Raw genomic sequence first — 17,015 nt, 5'->3', positions numbered from 1 at the left:
TAAAGCAATAATAGAATGATATAACCCTCGCATTTGACACAGCGCCTTATCACGTCTTCAAGCCGTCCCAAAGCGCTTCACAGAATATACTGTAAAGGGAAGTGATTGTATATTTTGTGGGCAAAACACGGCAGTCAATTGCGCACAGCAGCGTCCCAGTCGTGGATTGAGTGACCGATTTATTATTATTTTTTGGAGCGATTATTACCCCCGGAAAAGTGATCCGCCGATCGACTAACAACTGGTTCCTACTTACTGCTGGTAAACAAAGGCGTGTGTGTCGAGTAAGGAACCTCGCCTAACGTTTTATCCTGTCCAGGAATCAAAGCCATGTCCTCTCACTTGCGATGAGTGCTCTAACCACTGAGCTACAGGACTCCACAAATGTTAATTTTCTCCACTACATTCCTTCCCACTGAATGTTTATATGTGACCCAGACATTTGTTCCAATCCAACTGAGTATACTGGACATTCCAGGAAGTCTGCACGTCTTCCTCTGCCCTCGCCCAGTTATATAGCTTCAGCCCAGTTATGAATAGCTTTGGCGGAACACAGATATTTATATTTCCATGGGACACCTACGGGTACAATTGTTGACCATTGGAGAAAAATGCCCTGGCCAATTATTCCTCAAATAAAATCGCTCGCTCACTTCTTGCCGTTTGTGGGACAAGACTGTGCGCAAATTGGCTGTTCCATCCGCCCGCAAAACATACAGTCATTACACAGTACAGTTTATCCTCTGAAGGGCTTTGGGACCTCCTGCCATGTAAAATGCAAGGATTACTATTATTCAGAGAATCATAGAATCTTACAGCACAGAAGGAGGCCATTCGGCCCATCGTTCCTGTGCCGGCTCTTTGTAAGAGCCACCGACTAGTCCCACTCCCCTCGCTTATTCCCCATTTGCTTACACATTTTTCTTTTTTCAAGTACCTATCTCAATTCCCTTTTGAAAGCTACTATCAAATCTGCTTCCACCACTCTTCCAGGGTGTGCATTCCAGACACTAACAATATATTAATATCAATAATAATAAGTCACCCCCCAGCACCCACTGACCTTATTAATAATATTATTCCTTAAGGCATTTGATACAGCGCCCTTATGACGTCTTCGAGAAGTCTCAAAGCGCTTCACAGAATACACTGTGAAGTGAATTGATCGTATATTTTGTGGACGAAATTTTGAGTGACCAAATTATCATTATTATCATTTTTGAAAAAATTATTACCCCCGGAAAAGCGATCCGCCAATCAACCAACAGCCAGGTTTCTACTTAATGCTGGTAAACAGAGGTGTGTGTGTGTGTATCCGTGTGGAGTAAGGAAACTTGCCCAACATTTCTCCCTGACCTGACCCTGCGAGGTGAGGGCTCTAACCTCTGAGCTACGGGGACTCCCCATAAGCCACCCTCCAGCATCCAGTGACCTTACCTTCAACCTCTGAACGATCTCCTTCACATCATCCCCGTTCTCCTCGAATGCCCGGATGAAGATGCAGTCTCCTCTCCCGAAGAAAAGTTTGATGATGAACGAATCGAACGTCCAGCCGATAACATCGCCGCTGAAGCAGTTGAAGACGAGGTCCTTGGAGCCCTGCTCGATGACAATGACAAACTCGCTGGAGATGCCGAGCACGCACTCGATCTCAATAGCCTGGCTGTAGTCCCGTGCGTACACATGCCACGCCACTGCCCCCGCGCTGTGTAGCTCTGCCCCTACGCGGGCCTTGGTCTTCTCTTTCCGTTTGGAGGTCAGCGCGATCAGGTTAAACTTGCCGGAGGATTCCACAGCCGTGTTGGTGACGCTGTTTTCCGCCAGGTCTTTCAGGTATTCCTGTCGGGTCCGTGTTGCCATGGCGTGAAACTTCTCGGACTTGTGCGCCGCGTTCTCACCGTTTATGACCTTGGCTAACAGAAAGTCCCGGAAGATATCGGACTTACTGAAGGTAAATCCGTTGGGGATGGGCGGCCCGAACAGAGGGACATCTTTTGACCTGGTCACCGCCACACTAAACATCAAGCATTTTTAATCAATATACAAAGTGCGAGAGAGGGAGAGGGAGAGAAGAGATTCCAATACAGTAAAACTCTGTCCTGTTAAATATTCATTGCAAGTTTGACACAACTCATACTTTGCATAAGGCAAATTAAATGTCTGGTCCCAATGGCTACGACGTACGTGAGGTTTACCCCTCCCCTCCACGCCACCTGATTCCAACCACCAGCTCGGGTCCGAGTCCCTGACTGTCCAGCCCCTTGAGACATCCTCCTGATGCAAAAGGTGCCGTTAAATGTCATGTGCTGCTGTTTACTGTATTCCACTTCCAAGCATGTCACCAGCTCAGTTCCCAGGAGACACCCGCTCACCCCTCTGCCCCCGCCAGTTATATTTTGAGGCCCTGGTGAAGCCAGTCCCCTAGTCCTACCTGTAGCACACGTTGTCAGTGCAAGGGCCGTGCACACGGACAATAACAAAGACGTGCTGGAAGTGGGAACGCACGCTCTTTGGTGTGAAGGGCAGAGCGCCCGGCTCCTGGAAGATGATGGTGACGATGTCGTTTCCGATGTGCCGTTTCCTGAGAAGCTGTGGAGGAAACGAAATGGACACACACACACCACACACGCAAACACAGACACACACACACACAACAGACACACAACGCATATACAAAACACAGCCACAAAACACACACACATTTTGTTGTTTGAAAACAGTTCCATTTAGAATCAATACGGCTTCACAGACTCTTTATAGATTTCTGCTGGAGTGGAATCAGCAATTGCTGTTTTAAAGGAGGAAAACTCAATAACGACACGTCCCGCAGAGCATCGCACTGTGGGAAGCCTTGCCCACTTGCACCATGACAAGGATCTGATCACGAAGGAACGCACAACAGGGAGGCTACAGAACCAAACCTCATACGGTACCTTTTAACCCCTTGTAAAATCTATTGGTTGTAAAGATAGCAGGTGGGAACCTGAGACGATCATAAAACATAGGTGTGAATTGCTCCGAAAATAAACAGCCAAGACAGTGGGACTGTGAAGATGGTTTCTGCAACGCTGCTGATATTCATCATTGCATGCGATCTGCAATACCGCAAAAATGCAGGCGGTGTGCATCAACGTGCAATGCCGCAGGATAATAATACTTGCATTGCAGCAATGCATATCAAGAAAACTATCTAATCTGTGTTTGAAGGAATCAACATTTCCTACTTCAACCGTCTCCCTAGGGAGCCTATTCCACAGGTTCACTATTCGCTCACTGAAAGACTTTGCATAGATTTTGTTCTGAATTTACCCCCCCCTTCAATCGCAGGCCGTGCCCCCTAGTTTTACTATTCTGGACTAGCTGAAGCAGCCTGCCATGATCTACATCGTCTCGCCCATCATGTCTGCGCTGGCTCTATGAAAGAGCAATCCATTCAGTCCCATTTAACTGCCTTGCCCCTCACGCCTGTGCAGCAATGCACATCAATTGGCGTACTGTTAGCAAAGGACAGTAACTCAATGTGATGCAGGCAATAAAGCAGGCAAAACAAATCATTTCACTAATGCATCTTCTTAGAACACTATTGGGGTGATTACCCACCTGCTGCCGGTTGTTGGGAGTGTAGGGAAGCATGGTGGAGACGTGAAACATGATCTCGTAATCCTGGTAGGTTGTGTACAGGGAATGGGTGCCGGTGGAGTCAGCTATAAAACAAGGAATGATGTTTGAGCGTCACACTGCATTTGAAGATCAGCCTCATCCAGAATATCTCACCCTCCTCACTGAGGGTTTATTCCTAACTTTGAGAATATTCCTACTTACTGCTAGGTAAACAGAGGCGGGTGCGGCGTAAGGAAACTTGCCGGGGAATTGAACCCAGGTCCTCTCGCTTGCGAGGTGAGTGCACTAACCACTAGTCTATAAGACTCCGTGGTTGAAACGGGTTTGGGGAAAGGGCACGGCAGTGAGATTGAAAGCAGTTTGCTCCCGAGACCCAGTGCAGACTGGATGTGCAGATTCCATCTACGCTATAAGTTTCTACGATAACTCAGGCGTCAGGTTGAAGGAAGAGGAAAAAAAACACTAAAGAAAGACATTTTAATGTATTCTTTTGTCTATATTTAAAGTGAAGATTGGTCCTAAACCTTCTCGTTTCTAAGATGCTTACTTTTTGTGTCGAGCTGAGCTGCGTACTTTGTGAAGTGTTTCAGAGCCACCTTTTCCCCGAGGAGATTGAGGAATTCCTCGAACTCGGGACCTGCCTCCTCATTGTTGTACATCTCCTCTTCCGTGCTCTGGCCAGCCTTACAGTATAAGATGCCAACTTTATGCTTCCTGCTTAGCTGTGGGGGGAGCAAAACAGTGCAGTCAACACACAATGATTTTTAAGATAACTATCCGCTTTAATAATAATAATCCTTGCGTTTGAAACAGCGCCTTATCATGTCGTTGAGACCTCTCAAAGCGCTTCACAGGATATATTGTAAAGTGAATTGACTGCATATTTTGCAGTGAAGTATGGATGCATCCTACATGAAATCTAAAACAGTGATTTGACTCACCCCTTGTTCGTCCAGTTTCAGCAGCTGTTCTGTCACTTTGGGGGTGCTGAACGCCAGCCTCAGACACTGGATATTCAGCTCTGGGATCACGTACTCCAGTACGTCTTTGACTGGAAGGCTTCTCAATGTGCCGGACTTCGCAGTCGATGGGACTGCATCTTCCAGAATTGCTCCTCTCAGCGTAATAAGCTGTCACACAAAGAACTCATCGTCAGAGCCGTTCATCATGTCAAATCGACGAAGCACTTCGTAGTATTTACTAGTGTAGTGACTGGTTTATTTTGAAGGCAAACAATTTTCACAATATGAGGCACTAACCGGAGCCTTATTCCTTTGTTGTAGTGCATAGCTCCAAGACCCTATCACCCATACCCTTGCTCGGCTCCACTGGCTCCCCAACCCGCAGAGGACAGAGTTCAAAGCCCTCCACGGCCTTGCTCCTCCCTACCTCTGTGACCTGCTAATTCCCTACGCTCAACAGGTTCCGGCCTGTTGCACGTCTCCCGCCCGGCCCACCCCACCATCGGTGATCGGGCTTCAACCTCTCTGCCCCTCCACCCTTTGGAACTCCATCCCACATTCCCTTCGCCTCGCGCCCTCCCTTGCCTCCTTCAAGACCCGTCGGTCTCAAAACCCTCCTCTTCATCCACGCCTTCGATCACCTTCGGAACCCCCACCCTTTTGCCTGGACAAGAGCAGACAAAGCACAAGTGCACACTACGTCTCTCCCAGACTCGGACAGTACAGCACCTCAAACCCATAACAGATATTAACAATAACAAATGACATTTACACGGCGCCTTTCACTTCAGGAGGACATCCCAAGGGGCTTGGATTTGGATTTGGGATCCGAGCTGGGGGTCGGGATCACGAGGAGTGGAGGGCGAGGAGAGTTCCTCCGAATCTCCCTGATCGCAAGTTGCAACGAGAACAGAAAAGATAACCAGCTCACACCTCGCTGGTCCGAAAGATGATCCTGTAGTTGTACTGAGGTCCGTGTTCCTTGCTGTCCTCCAGCTTTTCCCTCCTGATGCTCAGGGCTACGGGGCCCAGCTTTTCATCAACTCCAAAGTAGTTCCAGTGTTCTACAAGACAGAGTAAAAATAATAATCCTTGCAGTTGACACAGCGCCTTATCACGTCTTCAAGACTGTTAAGTGAATTGACTGTATATATTGTGGTAAAACGCAGCAGCCAATCGTGCACAGCAACGTCCTACAAACAGTCATGGATGGAGGGACTACATTATTCTTATTTTTTAAGGGATTATTATCCCTGGAAAAGCGATGCACTAATTGACTAACAATCGGGCTCCTACTTTCTGCTAGGTAAACAGAGGCATACGTGTGGAGTAAGGAAAGTTGCCTGAGGTTTCGCCCTGCCCTTATTTGAAAAAGGATAAATATCAAATGGGTTACTTAAGAACTGCAGTGACTGATTGATTTCATAACATGACTTGGGAGGAAAGGCGGACAAGTTGAGCACACACACAGCCTGGGACTTTTCACAGAGGGCTATAGGAGTCAGCAGGTAAACAAAAGGTGTCTAAAACGCAGCGTGAGTCATCGAAAAGCAGGTTTTTAGCGCTCAAAGTTTTAGTAAAAGTTCAACCAAACTTTTAGAGCATTAACAGCAAGTTCCTGTTCCCAAACCAATCCTTACTAACTTTATAGAAATACTTGACTGGCTGATTTTACAACGACGACGACGCATCCCTCATGCAGGATAGCGCCCCGGAGCGCTTGACAGAGGCAGAGCATGATGCCGAGCCAGGGAGAGTGGGAGGTGACCATAGGCACTGGTCAAAGAGGAAGGTCTTCAGGCACGACCTGAAGATGGGGAAGGGGGTGAGGCGGAGGGAAGAATAGAGGGAAAGTGACAGAGTTTGGGGGTTTTCAAACTATTTTCCTCCTTTAACCAAAATATTTTAGCTTTATTTTCCCGGCAACTGTTTATATATTGCAACAGTGCTTAAAAAACACAGGTGCTACACTTACCAGCCTGAAATGGGTGATCAGCAGCGCACTGCACCCCCACAACCCCCCCCACCCCAAGCATCTGATTGAATGTACTGTACAAAACTGTCTCATGTTAATGAATAGAAAATCAATTCTTTTTCTGCCAAAGTCTAAACCTATAATTAAGATTGTTTTGGTTTAATCTCTTCTCACAATCTCTGCCACCCAATATAAGGCAGACACAGGAGAAGCACTTGAGAAGCAGCCAGAGAACCGGCAGCTGAAAATTGCTCCAAGGATTCTATTCCTGATCAAACATCTAGCATTTCTCTGCTGGTTAGGTCGAGCGCGCAGACAGAATCTGTCTTCACAGTCAATTGTCATTGGCGGTCAAGCTTTTAGCCTCTCTACCCCCACCCTCTGGAACTCCATCCCACAACCCCTCCGCCTTGCTCCCTCCCTTGTCTCCTTCAAGTCCCGTCTCAAGATTCTCCTCTTCGACCGTGCCTTTGGTCTCCCTCCTACCCCTACCCTCCCTCCCGATCCCAACTCCCGGCTCAGGTGTGGATCCCTGATGGTCCAGAGCCTTGAGACGTCCTCCTGACGTAAATGTAACGCGTCGTTGTGTGGTTGAAATTATTACCTCTCCCATGGTAATAATCCTGATAGTATCTGGCTCCCAGATCCACGTGCTCAATGCTGAAGTGCTTCAACCGTTCCTGCCGGAGCTGGGGGGCCTCCTTGGCTGCCTCCAGCACGGAGATGCTCGCGTTGGTGCAGTAGGGGTTCCACACCAGCTTTGGGAAACCGCCTTCACAGCTGAGGCCGGAGGCGACGTTGGCTCGGGACAGGCTGATGTTGCGCTCGCAGCTCCCGCCGATTTCGTTGCGGAAGTGGGGGCAGCTGAGCAGCAGTTTGCTGCTGGTGTCGTCTCCCACGTCGGGCTCCAAGTTCTCCTTGCCGTTCAACTCCTCAGTGCTGGCGAAGGAGGGCTCAGTTCCGGCCAGCGCCAGGGCCCGCGAGACGGCGAGCGTGGCCTTCGAGGCAGCCGAGGCCGCCGAGGCTCCCGTCGTCGTGTTCCTCCTCTGGGCCACATACGCCCGGTTGTTGGCTGCCTCGTTCAAGTCGAAGAGGACGCTCTGTGCGTCGAAGTGCCCGAAGCTCTTCTGACAAAGCCATGGCTTGCTGCTGCTCTCCTGCGACTTGCTGTCCTCCAACTCTGAGCCCGACCGGGCCCCCTCCTGCTCGCTCCTGACGCTCCGCAGCTTCTTCAGGATGGACTCCCCGGCTTCACTTTTCCCCTGTTTCTTGCGCAGCTTCTCCTTGTGCGGCGTCCTCACTGACTCGTCCTTCTGCGAGCCCTCGCTCCTGCCATCCTCGCTCTTCGAGCTGCCCGCCAGGTTGAGGCTGGAGGCCATGCTGTGGTCAGCGCGCAGGAGCTCGTTCAGCTTCTCGGGCGCCGTACTGCGCTGGTCGATCTTCTCGTTCCGGAACTCCTTCAGCATGTCGAAGAAGCTCTCATTGGGCACTCCGTGCACGTCAATGGATGAGGTGCTGCCGTATTCCCGCATGGAGAGCATCCCGGCTCCATGTTTCGACCCTTTGGGCTCCGAGTACCCTTCCGTCTCGTACTCGTTGAGGGTCACCTCGCTGCTGCTCCGAATCCTGAGCGGGATAAACGTCCTGGCTGGAGACCGGGGCCAGTGACCCTGAAATTCCACCTCTTTCGACTTCCCCCGGGATCTGCTGTGCGCGCCCCAACCAGACCCGGAGGCAGTGCCCTGACGGCCTTGATCGAACTGACCATTCTGGAGGTCCCGCAGCGAAACAAAGTCCGCGTCGGATAAAGGTCCATCTGTGTCCCTCGAGCCGCGTAACCCGGCGTCCCACGATAGATCTCTTTTCGGAGGCCAGTCCGCAATTCTGGCCCGGACCCCCATTTTGGGCATGGCGGGGGCTGTACTGGCCCGCGGCACGCTCTCGTCCGGAGCCAGCACGGTGCCATTCTGCACTCTGCCGTACGGTGACGTGTAGCAATCGCAAGATCCGGTGACTGCCAGCAGATCCACACAGCCTGCACCGATGGCACCAGCCTCCAGCTTCTCGTTCGGAGCAGGTCTATAGCTTGTCATAGTCTGTCAACACTCGGTCTCGCTGGGAATAACAGAAAAGTCCCAGTCATCTCTTTCTCGGCTCGAAATGGCTGGCTGCAGAATTAAACCACCACCTGAACCGAGTTCTGTACCGCAGTCCCTCCGGCTTTGACGTTTATAATTCCATCTTGTCCACATATCGACAAAATCTCATCATGTTCTCCCACTACACAGTACCTGGGATCAATTAGATCTTTACCACAGTCAGTTTGAGTTGAAACTGTCAGACAGCAAGTGTTCAGTTGGATGAAGGTCGATAATCCCACAGGTATCCGACATCCCCTTCAACACAGTGTCTGAGATGCTGGGTTTCGTTTATGAGTAGGCGGCGATCAGTCATCCTGTAGTGAGAACAGAAATGTAAAGTTACTGCTTTCCGTTGTGAACATGACCATATATGGTACCTGAAATCCTCCATTAAAGAGTTTGAATTAGACTACATGATTGCCTAACAAGCAAACTACTACCACACACATTACAACTAGTGAACTGCAGTATCAGTAATAATAATAATAATCCTTGCATTTGATACAGCACCTTATCACATCTTCTAGACCTTTCAAAGTGCTTCACAGGATATACTATGAAGTGAATTGACTATGTTTTGTGGGTGAAAGCAAAACACTTTAACAATGAGTCTTTGGGTTTGTAACCAGAGGCAAATAGAACAGCAAAGAAAAATGCTGAAGTTGTACAAGTAATCCGGAGGATGTCTCAAAGCGCTTCACAGGTTTGCTGTGTTGTGACTGTATTTTGTAGGCAAACTATAGTTGGTAACAATCTGAATATTGTTTGCATTTTGGGGAATCCCTATTTTAGGAACAATATAAAAACAATGGACAGGATTCACACAGGATGTTACCAAAGATGAGGGGTGTTCATTTATGAAGAGTTAGGGCTTGTTTCACTGGAGCACAGAGGTTAAGGGTTCATTCAAACAGGAGTCTTCAAGGTTATTAAAAAAATTCTTTGCACAGGAGGTGGTGGGAATCAAGAATGCTCTGTTTCAAAACATAATTGATGCAGAGTTAATAGGTTCCTCTTAAAGGGAATTAGGTAGATGCTTGAAGAGAAATACTAAAGCCTGTGGTGAGTGAACAGTAAGGTGGGAGTAGATTGCGTGCATCAAATGTAGGAAAACACTAGCACAAATTTTCTATGCTGTAACATTGTGCGATTGTAGGAGGAAGTAAAAAAAGGACAAAGAGCACAGCCAGGGTCTGTCAACGCAAACGGTGAGGGTGCTGAATGATGTTAAAATGGTTGAATATCAAGCAATGCCATAGCAGTAGATTTGTCCAATGTAGCAAGCATCGTCCCTTGGTTCATTATTGGGCATTTCATCCACAAAATATACAGTCAATTCACTTTACAGTGTATCCTGTGAAGCGCTTTGAGACGTCACAAAGACGCGATAAGGCACTATATCAAATGCAAGAATGAATATTATTGCAAAGCTCCCCAAGGAATAACAGTGCAGAATAGATCGACTGTATCGCATCAAAGTCACTCGGTTCCTACTTCACAGCAAAACCCACAGGACGCAAACAATAAATAACACCAGCGGCTGGATGTGAAGGGGTTAAAGCTACATCTTGGTCTCCAGCCATGAAACCACACAATCCTCGTGGGAGGATTTGTAGTGAGCAGTGAAGTGACAAAAGCTGCTTGCAATGCACTCTGCAGTTTAGATTTTGTGCTGCTGTCAATTCATAAGTTGCAGGGCTTAATAGCGGGTCAGTGACACGGTGATACGGGGCAGCAATTCAAATCGAGCCGAGTCAGGAACGATAAGGGGAACTATGAAGTAGCAACAGACATTTATACAGCACCTTGCACCTCAAAAGAAAAGTCTCAAAGTATTTCACAGCGATGGATCAGAAATGAAGCAAATTTTGCTGTCGAGGCAAATGGAGCTTATCATTTGCACTTGCAACATCCTACAAACGAAGAGATAATAATAATAATAACAATCCTTGCATTTAATATAGTACCTTATCACGTCTTCCGAGCCGTCTCAATATCACAGGATGTGCTATAAAGTGAATTGACTGTATATTTTGCGAATGAATGAGATGAGCAACAAACTGATTTCAATCTGGACGAGAAGGGAATGTATAAGACAGAATAACCGGTTCTATAACGCTGTATTATTTTATTTTAAAAAGAAAACCTGAGCAATCAAAAAATCTCAGCAGAACCTCTAACTGCACCACTCCCCCACCCCCAGCCTGAGGCTGAGCAACTGTCATCTCAGTGCCAGCCAACCTTGAGTCTTCGCAACAGCAACACTAAATTATAATATAATAATCCTTGCATTTGTACAGTGCTTTATCACGTCTTCTGAGTGTTTAGAGCACTCTCCTCGCAAGTGCTGGGACCCGGGCTCCATCAAAAATAACGTTTCGTCCTGCCTGGAATCGAACCCAGGTCCTCTCGCTTGCGAGGCGAGTGCTCTAACCCCTGAGCTACAGGATTGCACGAATTGCTAGATTTACGTTTTGTTCGACATTGCTAGATGTTCTTGGGTTGTGGCAGGTCACTGAGATGGTACAGATGAACTCAGGAGCAATAAAAAAGACTGATGTAGAAATGGAACCTACATGACACCGTGTCTGCAACCATCATAGTGGATTTCTTCTCTCTCAGTAGATTGCTGGAACATTGGCGGAGCAAAGGTTTTCCATGTGTAGGATGTTGGAACATCACCAGCCTATTAGCACAGCACAGAACCAGGATGTTGCTGAACAGTGCTTTAGCACTTGCAACAGTGAGAGCTTCATCTGTGAAGAATAACATGCAACGTCCACTTTCTCTTCAATTTAGACTACTTAGATCGACTGACTCTGGTTTGCGTCTGTAATAATTTGATGTATTAAAATCCTCGTCCTCACTTTTAAAGCCCTTCATGGTTGAGCTCCTCCCAACCTCTGCGACCTCTCGACATACCAACCTGTCCACTCCCTCTGTTCGGCGGGCACTGACCTGCTTCATCTGCCCGCCCCACCATTGGCAGTCAGGCCTTCAGCCGTTCTGCCCCCACCCTCTGGAACTCCATCCCCGAATCGCTCCGCCTCGCCCCCTCCCTTGCCTCCTTCAAGGCTCGTCTCAAGACCTTTCCCTTTGACGGTGCCAGATGCGTACACACAAGACGTGCACGCGCGCACACACAGACACCACCCCTACCACAAGCATGTAACGCACATGCACTTCAAACCTGCACACAGACGCGCGCTCGCTCGCACACTACAAATGCACATACCCCCACACTAATCACACGCGCACACACATACACACCACACAACTGCAGTGTTTCCGGTACAGTGTCAGCATGTACTTCTATGTGGAGCAATAGGGGAAACGATCTGTGTCCCATTGGAGGAAGTGGTACATACATTCATTAGAAAGCGACACTTTCTCAAAGGACAATCACCACAGAGAGTAAGCGTTTCCTGTACTGAAACAGCCTCGCTGAAAAGCATCAGCTGCAGCCGCAGACAAGCACACACAGCAACCGTTCACCTTTTTCGAAACTATGCAAAGCTACTGGATACGCATCAGATTTCACAGTAACACGACCTGAATGTTTAGTAGCTCCAGCTTATTCACGATTCAAAGCGAATACAACTGCTGCTAACACAAGATTCACAATCCCAAAACTAACCTGATGCCAACATTTTGTTCGTGTTTTCTGACCCTGAAAAATGCTACAACACACAACAGCTAAATTCCTAACTCACATCAGTTGCAATATTTTAGGGACATTTTCTCGAGCGGATATCTAGATAGATGTTGCAGTTATTTGTACCGGTTAACTTGCCCACAAGAGTATTTTGCCTTACCCTTCTCCCAAAACTATGTCACAGATAATCCAAATGGCTTTTTATTATATAATAAACCTTTAAGAGGTTTCTCTTTCCCCAACATAGTCTGTATGAAAAATAAATTCTTGTTACTTAAGGCACTGTAGACTAAGGTTTCATTTCAATGCAGCAAAGAAGATTGAGCAACTCAGGATAGCTATAGAATGATCCATTTCATTACCTGGCATATCAGTTGTATTGGTGCAGAAGTTAAGCCCTTTTATGTAGAGTAACTAGACACCCACTTGCACCCCCAGATTTGAAGGTACAACTTATCCACTGGGTCTTTGAGTAAAAANTTGAATCAACTTGCTCCGAAAGAGAGCTCCCACGGTACAGTGATTCATTCTGTTCTTGAAAGGAAGTCTAAAATGCCAAGCGAGTGAGTGATGAATTTACAGTGAATCAGGAAAGGATTGGGCTCGTAATACAATGGGGGAAGAAAGTGCTCACGTGCAGCACTGGGATGGTGACACGTCTTTGATCGTCACTGTGTTGGAATGTGCACTGCTCTACCAATGTCCAGCTGCACAAAGAAGCATGTTCTCAAGAGATGTATCAGTGCCTCATGTTATTACTGAAATGAAGATCCCTAACCTCAAGTGGATGGTGAGTTTCATGCTTCAGAGCGGCAGACACAGGAAATAAATGCATTCCCAGACAGATTATGACTGGACAGCCTTTCTAACTCCCAGCCTTTTGCCATACAAAACAGAACAGCACTTCCATAATAATCCTTGCACTTGGATATAGCGCCTTATCACGTCTTCGAGACACATCTTAAAGCGCTTTGCAGAATACACTGTAAAGTGAATTGACAGCATTTTTGTGGGCAAAACACGGAAGCCAATTGCACACAGCGATGTCCCACAAACAGTCGTGGATTGAGTAACCAATTTATTACTTTTATTTTTTTTTTGAAGGATTATTGCCCCCGGAAAAGCAGCACCCGGGTTCCAACTTATTGCTAGGTAAACAGAGGCATGTGTACGGAGTAAGGAAACTTGCCCAGAGTTTCGCCCTGTCGGGAATCAAACCCAGGTTTTCTCGCTTGCGAGACTCCACATGCATATGCACAGAATGGAGTCTACACTTCATTTTGGAAAAAAAACTTCTGTTAGCACACCACGGTATATATAGGGTGCCCTACACATCGCTGACATGACGTTGGCTTAAGGCCTAATTTAAAAATCTTAAAATAGTAAAAATGTAACTAACTGTACACAAGCAGATGGGATGTAAACCTCGAGGCAGGACTTAACCAACAAGTGGAACTAAACAGTTGGGTGAACCCTTCCATAAATATCGTAACTCGGAAACATGTTCTCAGGTTTGCTCTTATTTTACTGTTGTAAAACAGATTTGTACTGATTTTCAGCACGGATTCAAATGGGAAATGGCAATGAAACTTTGGGGTGGGGGGGGAGCTGGTTAGCCGGGTGTCTGACACATGCGGAAACCCATCACCGTGTTTAAGAGTCTCCAAATCAAACTGAGAACAACAACAACAACAAAATGACATTTATAGAGCGCCTTTCACATCGGGAGGACGTCCCACAAGGCTGAACAGTCAGGTGTCAGGGCCTGAGCATGGGGGAGGGTGGTGTAGGGGAGAGGGAAGGCAGAGAGGTGGGAGGGAGACCAAAAGCACGGTCGAAGAGAAGGGTCTTGAGACTGGCCTTGAAGGAGGCGAGGGAGGAAGCGAGGCAAAGGGACAGTGGGATGGAGTTCCAAAGTGTGGGGGCAGAGAGGCTGAAAGCCCGGCCACTGATGGTAGGGAGGGTCGGGCGGGAGACATGGATCAGACCATGGAGCCCGATGAACGGAGGGAGCGGGCAGGTTGGTAGGAAGCCAGTAGGTCAGACGTAGGTGGGGGCAAGACCATGGATGGCCTTAAAGATGAGGACGAGAATTCCACGCATCCCATCTACACGTGGAAATCCCAGAGATAAGACTTTTGGAATGGATTGCGCGCTCTCTCTCTCTCTCCCTGTCCCTGGAGGAGCACAACCTAATTCCGGAAAGTATTAGGTGTGGGTTGGCAAGAGCCAAGGCTTGGGGACCAATGCAAAGTGGACAGAATACATAGAGCACTGATCAATTAGCCAGAGCAGCCTCTTCAGATTCAGCCCCCCAGGGAATATTCACCAGAAATCTAGCTGGATTTCTCAAGCCATTCCCTCTTCAAGGCAAGTGTCCTCCTCCCATTTCTGGAACAGATGTGACCCGTCCTGCCCACACACTCGGTTCATGGGGATGGGAACATCACTTTCCCACAATAATACAATGAAATAATCCTTGCAGTTGATAGCAGTTTATCATGTCTTTGAGACGTCTCAAAGTGCTTCACAGACTATACTGTAGTGAATTGACTGCGCATTTTGTGTGCAATAACAAGTAGGTAAAGCTCGACCCGATACACTGAACCAGGTTCAAGTGCAATACAACAACAACAACTTGCATTAATATAGCGCCCGTCACACAGCGGAGCGTCCCAGAGCACAATATTTGGCAAATGGTAAAATAGTTTTTCCGGTGAATGACATGCAGTCTGAAACACCAGCAGGAACGCTGCCAGCAGCAATCCAGAGTATCTGACCTCACAACAACATGGGTGGTCACAGTAAGGCCAGATTATTACTTTTGGCCAGGATTAATTTTTCCCCCTGAAAACAGATCTCAAACATACACTTTGATCGTTTCTTTGTATTGAAGTTCTATTTGTCCTTGAATTCGAAAGATCCTTGGCTCGTGTCCATATCGTGGGGTGGGGTGGGTGGGAGAGGAAGATAACAGGTCGCTTGAGTTTTACTAGATAGAGAGGAGCAACAGAGACTGATAATTTGAAGATAGCTCAGTGGACAGATTCACTAAGTTATGGACGAGTATATGATTGCACGCAGACTAGGAAAGTTTAATGCTTGGGCTCCAACCTCAGCTGGGGTGGCGATTGAAGTACAATTAGCCGCTGAATGCTTGCCTCTTCTATGACCACACATGTAGTGCTGGTATAGGTTATCCTGTTACTGCGGGGGAGGTGGGGCAGCTTTCACCCACGGGACAAAAAAAATATTTTTTTTAAAAAACATTGATGAAAAATAGCAACTCTAGGTTTTACAGACTTCTCAATGGAAAAATTTCAGTTGATAGGGTCAGGGAGTCATCCCACTCATCTCCTGTTAACCCTAACCCCTAACCCTAACCCACAACAGGTCGTCCTAGCAGAACCATCCGACTCAGTTACTTGTCAACACTGCAAGCCAAAGCCCTAATGGGTAGGATGGTCCTCACTAGACAAGCAGCAGGAAAGCTTATCCAGACAGTGCTCTATCTCTCTCTCTCTCTCTCTCTCTCAATGGCCAACCTATGTGGTTTTAGCTGGTTGGGCTCCAGCATTTACCCCAACTCACATTCTGGGGTCCCGCCAAACCTTGGCTCTCGCCAACTTGCCCCTATTACTCTCCGGAATTGGGTAAGCTGGATGCAGCCCTCCAAGGAGGGGGAGAGAGAGAGAGTTTGCATCCATTCCAACAATCTATCTCTGGGATTTCCATACATAGATGGGATGCGTGCATTCTCAGTTTGGTCTGGATACTCTTATGCTCGGTGATGGTTTCCGCGTGTGTCAGACACCTGCCTGATCAAAATAAAATTTAAAAATAATGCTGAGGAACTTGCACTGCAGAGGAGATGCAGTCCTTTGGATGAGACATTAAACTAAGGTTCTGTCACTCTGTCTTCAGTTGGACAGACCTTATGTATTATTTATTGGTCATTGAATCTCGAAGACGTGGTAAGATGCTATATCAAATGCAAGGATTATTATTATATTACATATATTATATTATATTATAGTTACCTCATGGCCTCCATGCCAACTGCTGTATTTATCTACAAAAACAGTCACAACACAAATTATGCTGACAATGCTGAAAGCACTTTGATACCGATGTAAATACAAAGGTATTTTCCTGCTCTCTTCCTGTCCCAGGTCAGGTTACTGGGAAAGACATAGTGGCTACTAAATAAAAATCCCCAATCTACACCCATACAAAGGTTATGGAAATTCTCACTGTAAAACTGAACTTGGCTGGAGAGGTTTACTTGCATTCAGATGCAAGCCATCAGGTCACCTTGACACATCCAATATCCCTCTATGTAATGAACACTGAACAATGAATTGCCCAGTGCTTAACTGTGTCACAAGTCATTAATCGCAAATCATTAAGGTGACCGTAAGCACGATCAAAAAGGAAGGTCTTTAAGCGGGATTTGAAAGTGGGGAGGGAAGGGGCAAGGTGGAGGGATTGAGCGAGAGAGTGACAGAGTTTCGGAGCATAGTGGCACAGCCACCGATGGTGGAGTGGTGGGGTCGACTGACGAACAGGAGGCCAAAGCCAGTCGAGCAGGGGCAGCGGGTGGGGGAGTGGGAGATAAGCAAGGATAGGTAGGGAGTTGCGAGAGCATGAAAGTCCCTGTA

At 47.4% G+C, this 17,015-nt stretch overlaps 1 protein-coding gene across 3 annotated transcripts in view; it reads right to left on the bottom strand.

The window, feature by feature from the left end:
* Positions 1-17,015, bottom strand: part of sipa1l3 (signal-induced proliferation-associated 1 like 3) — a 99,287-nt gene that overhangs the window by 25,314 nt on the left and 56,958 nt on the right. For all 3 annotated transcript variants that reach the window (XM_042345419.1, XM_042345418.1, XM_042345420.1), the window contains exons 3-9: positions 7,163-9,013; positions 5,517-5,647; positions 4,563-4,751; positions 4,169-4,343; positions 3,601-3,704; positions 2,432-2,589; positions 1,438-2,014 (exon numbers count right to left, since the gene is read on the bottom strand). In XM_042345419.1, coding sequence (XP_042201353.1) covers positions 1,438-2,014; positions 2,432-2,589; positions 3,601-3,704; positions 4,169-4,343; positions 4,563-4,751; positions 5,517-5,647; positions 7,163-8,651 — 2,823 coding nt within the window. In that variant the 5' untranslated portion in view covers positions 8,652-9,013. The remainder of the gene's footprint in view (positions 1-1,437; positions 2,015-2,431; positions 2,590-3,600; positions 3,705-4,168; positions 4,344-4,562; positions 4,752-5,516; positions 5,648-7,162; positions 9,014-17,015) is intronic.

Source organism: Callorhinchus milii, unplaced genomic scaffold (genome assembly GCF_018977255.1).
Source record: "Callorhinchus milii isolate IMCB2004 unplaced genomic scaffold, IMCB_Cmil_1.0 Scaffold45, whole genome shotgun sequence".
In the NCBI taxonomy this organism is placed as follows: domain Eukaryota; kingdom Metazoa; phylum Chordata; class Chondrichthyes; order Chimaeriformes; family Callorhinchidae; genus Callorhinchus; species Callorhinchus milii.
This window is presented reverse-complemented; position numbering and strand designations above follow the sequence as displayed.